Raw genomic sequence first — 13,293 nt, 5'->3', positions numbered from 1 at the left:
TCGCCGTCATACTCCGCAGCGCTGTACAATGTGTGTTATTATTTATATATCGCCGTCATACTCCGCAGCGCTGTACAATGCGTTATTATTTATATATCGCCGTCATACTCCGCAGCGCTGTACAATGTGTGTTATTATTATTTATATATCGCCGTCATACTCCGCAGTGCTGTACAATGTGTGTTATTATTATTTATATATCGCCGTCATACTCCGCAGCGCTGTACAATGTGTGTTATTATTATTATTTATATATCGCCGTCATACTCCGCAGCGCTGTACAATGTGTGTTATTATTATTTATATATCACCGTCATACTCCGCAGCGCTGTACAATGTGTTATTATTATTATTTATATATCGCCGTCATACTCCGCAGCGCTGTACAATGTGTTATTATTATTTATATATCGCCGTCATACTCCGCAGCGCTGTACAATGTGTGTTATTATTATTTATATATCGCCGTCATACTCCGCAGCGCTGTACAATGTGTTATTATTATTTATATATCGCCGTCATACTCCGCAGCGCTGTACAATGTGTTATTATTATTATTTATATATCGCCGTCATACTCCGCAGCGCTGTACAATGTGTGTTATTATTATTTATATATCGCCGTCATACTCCGCAGCGCTGTACAATGGGTAAACATAACAAAACAATTCGGATAGCAGTCATTCAGTGGGTTAGAGTGGACAGCCATTCAGTGCCTCTCTCTGTATTGGGGCCCCGGACCCCTCTGTCACTCTCTCTGTATTAGGGCCCCTGTCTCACTCTCTCTGTATTAGGGCCCCCGTCTCACTCTCTCTGTATTAGGGCCCCTGTCTCACTCTCTCTGTATTAGGGCCCCCGTCTCACTCTCTCTGTATTAGGGCCCCTGTCTCACTCTCTCTGTATTAGGGCCCCTGTCTCACTCTCTCTGTATTAGGGCCCCTGTCTCACTCTCTCTGTATTAGGGCCCCTGTCTCACTCTCTCTGTATTGGGGCCCCGGCCCCTCTGGTTCCTGGCTGCGCAGCGCTGTATTGGAGTCGAGCTGCAGTTCACCGTCTGGCCGCTGGTCCTCCGGATGTCGCTGTTCCCGGTGATACCGCGCTGTCCCCGCACCCTGCTCTCTGTGCCCGGCAGACATGGCGGCGCACAGGACGGTCATGCCGCTGCTTAGCCGGCTTATATGTCGGCTCTCGGGGCAGCAGGTCCGTCCGCGGTCCGCGGGGAGATACTGGCCACAGCCGCTGGGAGGTGCGGAGGAGCCGAGAGGGGTGTGTGACCGGGAGATGGGCAGAGGTGAGCGGCCCCGGGCTCTCCTGTACGGAGGTCATGTTACTCGGGCATAGGGATGACATTGGCCCCCGGGCTCCGGGGTGTCTCTGCGGGACTCTTTACTTATCGGTGTTAGTGTTGTCTTTGCCGTACGATCGGTGTGTTCTCCCGTGGCCCCCGTATGTCGCTGCAGCCGTGCCAGTTTATTAAACTGTGGTGTCCTTAATGTTCATTTGTTCTCTCTGGAGTTACATGTATGATGCGTCACATGCGTGTCATAATATTATTCTGCTGTTTACCGGCCCCTCCCCGTTTACCGGCCGCTTCCCCCTCCCCGTTTACCGGCCGCTCCCCCTCCCCGTTTACCGGCCGCTTCCCCCTCCCCGTTTACCGGCCGCTTCCCCCTCCCTGTTTACCGGCCGCTTCCCCCTTGTTGCCGCGTCGGCTGAGGGTGTTTACCGGATCTGTTAATCTCTGGTTTCCTTGCAGGATCCGTCGATCTATTGAAGGAATTTCCAGAGCCGAAGAATTTACTGCATAACGTGATGAGCCGAGCGCTGGGGGCCGCGGGGGGCCGAGACGCCGTGCTGTACATCCACAACGACCACGCGAAGGAAAATGTGAGCGCTCCCTGACCCTGGGGGCAAAGGAGACATAGTTACCCCACGGGCAAAGCGGTCTGGAGAGAGACTTCCCTGTCCGCTCGGGGGCCGCTAAGTCTCTCGATGTACGAAATATAGTTTTGGAGGCGGTTTCTCCGGTTCTGGATCCGTTTGGGATCTATAATATATTTATTGGGCTGAAGTGAGCCATCCGTACTCTTCTTTTCAGAGGAGTGCCCCCCCTCGCTGTAATTGGGTCTCCCCCCTTGACTGTAATTGGGGCTCTGCCCCCCCCTTCACTGTAATTGGGGCTCTGCCCCCCCTTCACTGTAATTGGGGCTCTGCCCCCCCCCTGCTGTAATTGGGGCTCTGCCCCCCCCTTGCTGTAATTGGGGCTCTGCCCCCCCTGCTGTAATTGGGGCTCGAGACCCCCCATCTTCCCCCTCGCTGTAATGGGGCCCCCCCGGATACTTTAATGTATATATCGGGTCCGTTCCCTTTTCAGAGGGTGACGCTGCGGGTAAAATGGCCGAAATACATCGAGGTCGAAGGATACGGGCAGAAAAAGATCGATGCCGAGCGGCAGGCGGCTGCCATGGCCTGCAAGATACTCCAGGTACGAAAGTGAAAGAAGCCTTATTCCTCCCCAGGTCACTTGGATGATGTGAATGGGTCGGAACAGTGATATTTTTGTAACTCTTCGTTGTCAAAACATTTATTTATTTTTTTTTGCAGGATTTAGGCTTTTTGGGCCCCGGAAACGAGCTGCTAAAGCAGCAGAGATACAGAGCGCTGGCCGATCGGTCCTGCACCGAGGATGAAGCTGCAGCTTCCCGCATCAGGGGAGAAAGCGGCGGCTACCGGACAGACGCCGAGGAATCGGAAGGGGCGGTCGGGGGGAAGCTTTATCCACCCCGCGCGCGGAAGGAGGGCAGGAGGTCCGGCAGGGACTACAGGTGGGGCAACCAGGAGGACAAAAAGCGTCTTTTCATATAAATCCATATTTTTTATTCCAGTAAATAAACTTTTTTTTTTAATAAGGGCAAGCGGGGGGGGGTATTATCCGGGGGGGGGTATATCGGTGAGCGCGGACCCCACTGGTGGAGTTTACCGGTTATGGGGCGAATATCGTAGAGATTGGGGCCCGAGCAGAAACGTTGTTTTATGATGATGGGAAATATTGTGCGTTTTCTATCCCTTTGCGTGCGGGGGATGGGCAGGCGCCGGGCCCCGTTTATTTTTTGTGACATCGCTAAGGATGGCGATAAGCCGGTTGCTGCTCGCGGGGGCGGGGGATTACCGGTACTCGAGGATTCTGATTACTCCCGCTGGGGGGCCGCAGACTCGCTCTTTGGAAATGATTGTTAATAATAACGTGCGGCTGAGTGATGGTTACCGGGAGAGCGCGGCCTTCGCGCAGGAGCGGGCGCCTCTGACTGCTGGAGGTAGTGGATCCGCCGCCCTGTCCCTCTTCCCCGCCTCGCTCACTTCTCCTTCTCCAGGTTTCCGTTGGTCGATGCGGCTGAAGATGCCGCCGCCGTGAAGGCTTTGGCCCAGTTCCCTCACCCCAAGAACCTCCTCACCAAGGTGGTCCAGGTCGCGACCTCCAGGGCCTCTCCCCGGGTAGGTGGTATTTCTCTGGGGTCTCTTCCTTTCTGTTTGGTGTGGATGGAGGTAGTGGGTTCCTGGCGCATCCTCACAGCTGTGGTGGACACCTTTGCAGACGTAATACTGATGATCTCTCGTACTTTTGCGCCTGCGCAGGACTTCGTACGCTATCAGTGCGACGGAGGAGCAATCAAAACGTGCCAGCTGACCCTGACGTGGCCGGAGCCGTTAACGTTCGTGGCGAGAGGCCTCCGCCGGGCGGAAGCGGAGAATAAAGCGGCTGCCTTGGCCTGCCAGAAGCTGAAGGTCGGTTGGGATGCGACGGCCCCCCATTAACCCGTTCCTGTCGGTATCTCGCTGCCCCCCCCTCACTCTCCTGCGTCTCGCTGCCCCCCTGCAGGCTCTCGGACTGGTGGATACAAACAACAAGCCGCTCACTCATGCCAGATACAACATGGCGTACGTCCAGGAGGTCCGCAAGCAGCACCGCCAGCCCACCAGGTTCAGCGTTCCTGAGCCCATCCTCCGGAGGATCGAGGATTATCTGTGCCGGGTAAGGTGGGGTAATAGTGGTCAGTGCTGTGTCTCCCGGGGGTATCTTCCTGGTAACTGCCCCTTACAGGTATCTGTATCCTGATTCACGTGGAGGCGGCAACCAGGCCAGCAGCCCCCCGTAAAATAATCCGGTGTATTCTCATGACTTCTCCTCTCACTAAGTACCCCCTAGATGATTCAGAGTCACCCCAAAAAGATGAAGACCTTCCCGAGACGTCCGACTCGTCAGCCGACCCGGCCGGGTCTTCCCGCGGCTTCTGTGATCCCATCACGGGGCGGCCGTTCGCTCCGCTGAGCGAGGAGGAGGAGTCTCGCGTCAGTCACTCCCTGGAGGAGCGCTGGAAGGAGAGGCGGGAGATGGAGCTCAAGTATCTGCCGGCGGACTCCCAAGTTGAAGCCATTGTGTCCGCCATTGACAGTAACCCTGTTGTCGTCATTGCCGGGGATACGGGATGCGGGAAGACCACCCGTATCCCCCAGTACTTACTGGAAGACGCCATACTGCGGGGGCAGGGCGCCCAGTGTAACATGATAATCACCCAGCCCCGCCGGATCAGCGCCATGTCCGTGGCTCACCGTGTGGGTTATGAGTTGGGGCCTGGCTTGCGTAGAAACGTGGGCTACCAAGTAAGACTGGAGAGCATGCTGCCCCCTAGAGGTGGGGCTCTTCTCTTCTGCACCGTGGGTGTCCTCCTCAAGAAGCTGCAGAGTAACCCCGGCCTGCAAGGCGTGAGCCACGTAGTCGTCGACGAGGTCCACGAGAGGGACGTCAACACGGACTTCCTTCTAATCCTGCTGAAGAGGGCGCGCCGACTAAACCCGCAGCTGAAGGTGGTGCTGATGAGCGCCACGGGCGACAATCAACGCATCTCCAAATACTTCGGCGACTGCCCCATCGTCAGGGTCCCCGGCTTCATGTACCCCGTCAAGGAGCATTACCTGGAGGACGTCATGGCCATGCTGGGCGAGCGCGACTACCGGCCACCGCAGGTAAATCTCAGCTTCATCTGCTTCTACAGGGGGCCGGTCACTGATTTATCAATACATTATACAGGGGGCCGGTCACTGATTTATCTATACATTATACAGGGGCCGGTCACTGATTTATCTATACATTATACAGGGGGCCGGTGATGTAACTATACATTATACAGGGGGCCGGTCACTGATTTATCTATACATTATACAGGGGCCGGTCACTGATTTATCTATACATTATACAGGGGGCCGGTCACTGATTTATCTATACATTATACAGGGGGCCGGTCACTGATTTATCTATACATTATACAGGGGGCCGGTCACTGATTTATCTATACATTATACAGTGGCAAAATTGCTCTGTGCTTTGAGGTACCAAAAACCCCTGGGATTGAAGGGGTTAAGCGAAGAAAGTGATCGTTGTTCGCTTTCTAAGCTTGTTTAATGTCATGACGTGTCAGGCACGTCATAGGTCATCATCTGACCGTTTTGCATGACGTGCCTGACCCATCAATGGACGTTAAGGGGTTAATTGGGCGCTGATTCCTCTTTGGGTCATAAACCTCAAAGTTTATGGAGATTCCTGCCGCTCCCTCCCGTCTGTTTCCCGGGTTACGCTGTAATCGTTTTTATTTCTTGTATTTTTCCTCCTCGTGTTTCCCGCAGGAGTCGGCCGATTGCGTCCCGGACTTGGATTTAATCAGCCGAGTGATTCTTCACATCGCCGAAAACGGAGCCCCGGGTGAGAATCGCAGGCATTAAATCCCCGCCGTGCACCGTGATCCCCCCCCCTGCCGCCGCTCCTCTCCTGACTCCTGTGTGTTGCTTGTCCTCAGGTGGGATCCTCTGCTTCCTCCCTGGCTGGCAGGAGATCCGCGGCGTCCAGCAGAGACTGGAGGAGAGTCCGGCTTTTCACAAGGACGAGCGCCTCGTGTTACCAGGTGGGAGAGCGGGGGTTGCCGGGGGCGGGGGAGGGGACGGCGTTGGACTCGGCGCTGCGTCGCATGCCCTGCGGGTTTCTCCTCACCCGTCGGCTCGTCTCGGTTCTCAGTTCATTCCAACATTCCGATGATGGATCAGCAGAGCATCTTCCAGCGGCCGCCGCCGGGAGTCCGCAAGATAGTCCTGGCCACCAACATCGCAGAGACCTCGGTCACCATCGATGACATCGTCCACGTGGTGGACAGCGGGATGCACAAGGAGCAGCGATACGACCTCAAGACAAAGGTAGCCAACGGGCGCCAGCGGGGGGCAGACGCAGGGGTAACAAGTTCTGCCCCCAGCGCCTGAACCTCATTATTCCTCCCCGGTCACGTGCAGGTTTCCTGCCTGGAGACCTCCTGGGTGTCCATGTCCAACGTGACTCAGAGGCGCGGCCGCGCAGGCCGATGCCAGCCCGGCTCCTCTTACCACCTCTTCAGCCGCCAGCAGCACCAGGCGATGCCCCGGTTCCAGGAGCCGGAGATCCTGCGGACCCCCCTGGAGAATCTGGTGCTCCAGGCCAAGATCCACGTCCCGGAAATGACGGTAACGGGGGAGGGGCGGCCTCTTTATCGGTAATAGTCGGTTTCTGCGCGTGTTTATTCAGGAATGACGTTATTTTGCTTTATTCCGCCCCGGTGTTTCCCGGTTTCAGGCTGTGGAGTTCTTGTCGCAAGCTCTGGAAAGTCCTGATCCTGAAGCGATCGGCAACGCGGTCCGTCTCCTGCAGGAGATCAGTGAGTGCAACCCAAACCTCGCGATACCACCCGACTGTCACGACTCTCAACGGGAATTACTACTTATATACAAATAACAGATAATAACAGGAATGGATTATCTGCCGAAAGCGGAACAGCGAGTAACGTAACATAGACCCTGCCGGCAGATCGGCCCCCGTTGGCCCCCCAGTCTAAAGACTCAAACCTTAATCAGTTGTTGGTCTTGTCTTAGATTCAGGAGCCGTATGTCTATCCCATGCATGTTTAATCCTCACTGTATTACCCTTTACCACTTCTGCTGGGAGGCTGCTCCACTTATCTACACCCCCTCAGTAAAGTAAAACTTCCTTGCGTTACATATTAATTTCCCATCATTCTTATGATAAATCTGCATCTCTTTATTAAGGTGTTTAGAGGTTTATAGTGTGTGCGTGGGGGGGGGTTTGCTGTGAATCTCTGGCCTGCGCATGGACAGTCGGCAGATACCGTTCGTTTGTCCCCTCTTAGGGGTGATTGACACCCGGGAGCAGCTGACGTTATTGGGGCAGCGAGTCGCAGACGTCTCCACCGACCCCAGCCTGGCGAAGGCCATCGTCTTGGCCTCCATCTTCCGCTGTCTTCACCCCCTGCTGGTTATCGCCGCCTGCCTGACCCGAGACCCGTTCCAGGGAGGACTGCAGAACCGGGCCGGGGTGAACAAGGTCAGCCGGTAACGCTGACCCCCTGGGGGGGTGCTCCATGTGCGGTCCGGTAACGAGACACCCCCCCCCGTGGGCTCCGCTAACGCGTCTATTCCCTGTCATTTTTCAGGCAAAAGCTGCGCTGAGCGGCGAGAGCTGCAGCGATCACATGGCCTTCGTGCATGCGCTGCGCGGCTGGGAAGATAATGCGACGCACAGCAGCGCTGCTTCCAGGGAACAGTTTTTGGAGGCAAACATGCTGTCCCGGCCGGCCCTGCGATTCATCCAAGGTCAGTCCGTCAACCGAGTTGTGGCCGGGATTTATACAATGCCGTGAGGCTGCTGAAGAGTAGTAGATCGCCGGAATGCCCTCCCAGCTGAAGATCGCCGGATCATTTGCTGCGTTTTCCCGTCCCCAGGTCTCGTCAAGCAGTTTGCGTCCAACGTGTACGAGGCGTCTCTGGTGCCGGAGCCGTCGGCGTGCGCTCACCGGCAGTCCCTCTACAACCAGTTCAGCCACGAGGACGAGCTGGTGAAGGGGGTGCTGCTCGCCGGTCTCTACCCCAACCTCATCCAGGTGAGCGGCCGGGGGCCGGGGGGCCCGCTGTGTATCGGAGAATATGGCGGTTCACGTGGTCGGGGTATAAGGTTGCGGGGGGCCGGGATCGATTTATTTATCGTTAATCCGGTCCGTTACTCGCAGGTCAGACGCGGTCATGTGACCAACGGCAAGTTCAAGCCAAACAGCCTCTTATACAAAACAAAAGGAGGGCCGGTGCACCTCCACAAGACCACGATTAACAGGTGAGTGGAGCCGACCGGCGGGGGCCACGGGCTCTCGGGCCCTTAAGGGTCTGCTGTTACCTCGATTCTTTGTTTTCTCCCGCAGGGGCGTCCAGAGCCTGCGCAGCCCGTGGCTCACGTACTTCCTGGCTATGAAGTCGGCCGGCGCCGTGTTCGTCCGGGACAGCTCCGCGGTGCATCCGCTGGCGGTGCTGCTGATGGCGGACAGCTCTGTCAGCACGACGGGTCGGTTTAACGGCTTTATCACAGGCCACGGCATTTAAGCGATCGCTCCCGGGGGCCACGGCGGGAAGCGGAGTCATTTAGTCCCCTTTTTCTTCCCAGCAGCGGATTTTAATGTCTGCGAGATCCCTGTCACATATAAGTTACGTGAAGCATCTCGTGCCCGTCTCTCACACGTATGTGGGTCCGGCCTGATATATCGGGGGGGCTGTGAGTCCAGCTGGTTGCCGCGGTGCCTGCCCCCCCCCTCTGGTGTTTCGGGGGGCTGCGAGTCCAGCTGGTTGCCGCTTCCGTGCCGTTTGTCTCACGAGTCTCTTGTTTGCAGATGACGGGCAGAACGTGGTGGTCTCGTTGTCCGACTCGGATCTCCTGAAGCTGGAAAGCGACTCTCGCACCGTCGGCCTCCTCAGGGATCTGCGTCACGCCGTTTCCCGGATGGTGGAGGAGACGCTCTCTCGAGACCGCCCGTCTCTCTCGCCCGACGCGCAGGAGAGGAACGCGCAGCTGCTGGCCGTGGTGGTGGATTTACTGAACGGCACCGCGCATGGCTTCGCCCCCCGGCCGGAGTCTCCGGGCGCCTCGCTGTCTGACGCCGTACCCTGCGGGTGACGCGTCTCTCCATCCGGTTCTAGATCTCTCCAGCGACTCTTTATCCTCGTTCTGCGATATTCCGAATCCGGAACATCCGAGCAAGAAGCCGGATCCGTACCCCCCCATCCCCGATTCATTCAGCGGCACGGAGGTCAAACTGCATCATAAATACGGCACTTTCTTGTTTAATTTAAAGGAAACTTGTCTGTTTATATGAATGGGAGGATTTGTTTGTTTTGTTTTCATGCAGATTCGGGGGTCCTGATTGTAAATTTCTGCAGAATTCAGAATTTTCGTTTATAAATTATTTTCTTCTGTAGCCGAACGTTTAATAATCTGGTTTATTTGGATAGGAGATAAGGGGGTATCTGTGATCTAGCAGACCCCACGCTGGGGCAGATATTCCCTGCTTGTAAATGTGAGCAGGAAGTCCAGACGGGATTAGGAAGCAGAATGCGGGCCGAGGTGATGCCCCCCCCCCCGAGAGGTCCACCCCGCACCTCCAGTGGTTTGATCCATGTAGGCAGCCCAGGGCCGAGTCTGATGAGGTCGGCTGTGAGTTGTTATGGGGGGGGGTTCTGGATGTTGGGAGTCGTAGTAACCAAGGGAGGCTAACAAACTGCTTATGAGTAACGGTGACGACGGATGCAGCGGGGGCTTCGCTACGAGTCCAGAAGCTGCTTCTTCTTACAAACGGTCCTTAATTACATTATACAGGGGCCGGTCACTGATTTATCTATACATTATACAGGGGGCCGGTCACTGATTTATCTATACATTATACAGGGGGCCGGTCACTGATTTATCTATACATTATACACGGGGCCGGTCACTGATTTATCTATACATTATACAGGGGCCCGGCCACTGATTTATCTATACATTATACAGGGGCCGGTCACTGATTTATCTATACATTATACAGGGGGCCGGTCGCTGATTTATCTATATATTATACAGGGGCCGGTCACTGATTTATCTATACATTATACAGGGGGCCGGTCACTGATTTATCTATACATTATACAGGGGCCGGTCACTGATTTATCTATACATTATACAGGGGCCGGTCACTGATTTATCTATACATTATACAGGGGGCCGGTCACTGATTTATCTATACATTATACAGGGGGCCGGTCACTGATTCATCTATACATTATACAGGGGGCCGGCTCCTCACCAGGGGTTCGTATGGAAGGTTTCACATACTTTAGTACCCTAATAGTTGTGTTGAGATTGGCTGCTGTGGGGCAGTTGGCTTTAAATCTCTCCAGGTATTTACCCCACCTGCTCGCATGGCCGTTACCCTTCCTGAGGGCACCCTCTAAATACCCCCCTCACGCTTCACACACCGGGGCCAGCGGTACCGGCTGCCGTTAATGAAGCGGTTCCGGCAGAACCCACAGAGGTCATAAACCAGCAGATGGCGCCAGAGCTCCAAAAACCAAATGAAAATCAAAGAAATTCATCCAAAAAATATATATACTTAGTGAAAAATCTGATTGGCTGGGAAAAAAATCCCTCTACGCCGCAGACACAGTCCATGGGGGCCGCCGGGTATCCCACACTTCTCAAGGCAAAACTGATGCTCTGTACGGGAAGATGAACCCCCTTTAGCGAGAAAACCCTCTATGGCCGACGCTCTGCCCGAAGGTACGACCCCAAACCCCAGGGATCCTCGTGTACAGGGGCTCTCCCATCCCCCAAGCAGGCATTAAATTCCAACAACAGGAGGTTATGACAGCTTCCTGCATGATGACATCAGGGCCCGGAGTAGATTTTATGCTTTTTTTGGGTATTTGTCAGAGTTTAGCGCCACGTAATACAGAAGCCACGACAACACCGCAGAGTTTAACGACAGATTTCTTTATTGGAACCGTTTACAAAGTTTCTTCTCTGGGAATCGATACTAAAAGGAGGTGCAGAAGCCGAAGCCCTCGGGGTATAAAGCGGAGGCATCTCATTCCCAGCACCGGCTCCCTGGGGTAAAACACGACGCAGCGGGACCGGCGGGCGATGCGGGATGAGGAGGAATAACGGGTCTTCGCTGTAGTTCTGGGTGGTAAACCCGTCGCAGATCTTATTCCATCAGAAACATCGCGGGGCAAATACAGTCCTGAGACGCCTCCAGCTGGGACTATCGGGGGGGCGTCTACCAAACCATCGCCAGCCTTCACTCCGCATTACGAGGGGCAACACCGGGGGCTTCTCCCGCAGGAAGGACTCACACAAGGATAACAAATGCCCCTGTCCATCCGCGAGTTTATACGCGTGGGGGGGGGTTTGAGAACCCCCAAAATCGGGCACTTTTTGTCCTGGCTGAGGTTGAATTTCGAGACGCTTCTCATGACGGTTTTTTTTTTCACCCCTCCGTTACCCAAATCATTCCTTTTGGATCGTAAGCTGACAAGCTCAGTATCTCGATGCAGGTTTGTATGTATTTGTTACTCTATATGTAAATTGTACATCGCTATGGAATACGTTGGCTGCACAAAGCTCTGTGATTGGCCAGCGTTACCGGTTAAAGCTGTAAGTCAGGATGTTAGTGTTCTACAGGGAAGCCGGCTGAGTGTTGGGGGAGTTGTAGTTGCACAGATGGCCCAACCGGTACCGGCCCAAACAGCCTCGCCGCGCGTTAATGCATATTAAACCGCAACGCCTCGCGCTCCAATGCATGCAGCCAGGAAAACTATCCTGAGAGCAGGGGCCGGGTACAACGAGCCGGACACCGCAGGGTTAAACCCGGGACCGGCCAAAACCCGCACCGATTGTCAGTAAACCGGCGAGACGGCGAGGCCGTTTAAACGCATGTGGGGTACGTTTAATGTCATTTTATTAGAAATCATGCAAACAAATATATTTATATAAAAAGAAGTACAAGTGCAGTAAGAGGGGGGGGCACGGAGGGCCGGATACGGCGAGCGTTTCGAATATCGTTCTGCCCCAAATCCCCGCAAATAACATCCCGAGCGCTCGTTTAGTGTCACAGCACAGAAAATGTTAGTTCAAACAACAAGAGTACAAAAACACAGTTTATTTTATTTATTTTTTAACTTATTTAACCTTCAAAAATAATAAAAAATTACTATTTCTTCTTAAATTGCATTTTAATTTCTCTCTCGTTTCAGGGTAGAAAATTTCCATTAAAATAATAAACCTTCTTCCCCGGCCTTAAACCGCTTTAAAACCATCCAATCAGCATCAGCATTCCATGAAATCACATCCGACGACCAATAGGCGAGCGCGAGGCTGGGATACGGCCAATAGGGGCCCGCAGCGCCCTGCGGCCGGCAATTTATTACGCGGCGGCCACGGTGTAAACACGCTGCGGGTACCCGGCGGCTCTCCAGCCTCCGACGGCTCATTCCGGCAACATGCCAAAGACTTTCGCTTTCTAACGTAGCGTCTCCCGCCGGCCATTAATAACTGAAAGAAAACTAAGACCGCCGCGCGATACGGAGACGCAGATACTGAGGAGACACACCGATACCGCACTACCACAACACACACGGGCCGGCGGCCTACACAGTGCGCACGTGGGCCGTGTAAATATATACGCAACATCTCAGAATATTAAATAACATGAATGAGGGGTCGCGGGGGCAACGGAGACACAATGGCCGCTCCGGCTTCTTAACGTGGCTCCGGCTTCGTGGAGCACTACGACTCTCATAACTCACAGGCAAACCACCTCTAGTGATTCCCTACATGCCCTGGCAGTCGCCCCGAGGACACGAAGGGGCAGCTCCGTGAAGTTATCTGCCCGCCGGGACACCAGAGGAGAGCGGAGTCCGATCCGCAAACCTTCAGGCCATGAATGGAGAAAAACAAACATTCATTTTAATGCTAAAATCACAGATTTCCTTCATAAGCCGTCGGGCGATCAGCCGGCGAGGCTCAGAAGGCTCCGTTTAACGCCGGAAGCCACGTTAAGAAGAGCCACGTTTGGGAACTCTGACAGAGAGCAGAGGGCAGGGGAGCGCAAGCCTTGCGGGGGAGAAGAAGCAGCAGACGCGTCGTCCTCGCAGGACTCCACAGGAGCGGCAGGCAGCGGCGGGGAGAAGGCATCAGGGGCCGAGCCGGCAGTCTCGTGGATCCCGCCGCACAGGGAGAGGTGGAAAGGGTGGTAAGTGCTGCCTGGAAGGCGTGGGGTGCAGATGTCTTCTCTGTGGTCTCCACCGGCGGCCTCTCGGGACGTCACCGGCGGGCGCGTTAATCTGCATTAAAACAGTGACGATTTCGGTGGATGGAGAAGACGCGGGAAGGAAAGATGGCGGGACG

General features: G+C 54.8%; 1 protein-coding gene across 1 annotated transcript; it reads left to right on the top strand.

The window, feature by feature from the left end:
• The first annotated feature begins 1,117 nt into the window (after positions 1–1,117).
• DHX30 (DExH-box helicase 30) lies at positions 1,118–9,334 on the top strand. Its single transcript, XM_053468056.1, has 19 exons — positions 1,118–1,290; positions 1,756–1,886; positions 2,374–2,484; positions 2,604–2,824; positions 3,371–3,491; positions 3,633–3,782; positions 3,877–4,029; positions 4,194–5,021; positions 5,679–5,754; positions 5,849–5,953; positions 6,064–6,239; positions 6,333–6,539; positions 6,649–6,730; positions 7,220–7,413; positions 7,523–7,682; positions 7,812–7,969; positions 8,096–8,196; positions 8,282–8,421; positions 8,744–9,334. The coding sequence occupies exons 1-19, from the start codon at positions 1,134–1,136 to the stop codon at positions 9,025–9,027; spliced, it is 3,555 nt and encodes a 1,184-aa protein (XP_053324031.1). The 5' UTR covers positions 1,118–1,133; the 3' UTR covers positions 9,028–9,334.
• Positions 9,335–13,293: the final 3,959 nt, after the last annotated feature.

The sequence above is a fragment of the Spea bombifrons genome, chromosome 5, assembly GCF_027358695.1.
Source record: "Spea bombifrons isolate aSpeBom1 chromosome 5, aSpeBom1.2.pri, whole genome shotgun sequence".
NCBI lineage: Eukaryota > Metazoa > Chordata > Amphibia > Anura > Pelobatidae > Spea > Spea bombifrons.
This window is presented reverse-complemented; position numbering and strand designations above follow the sequence as displayed.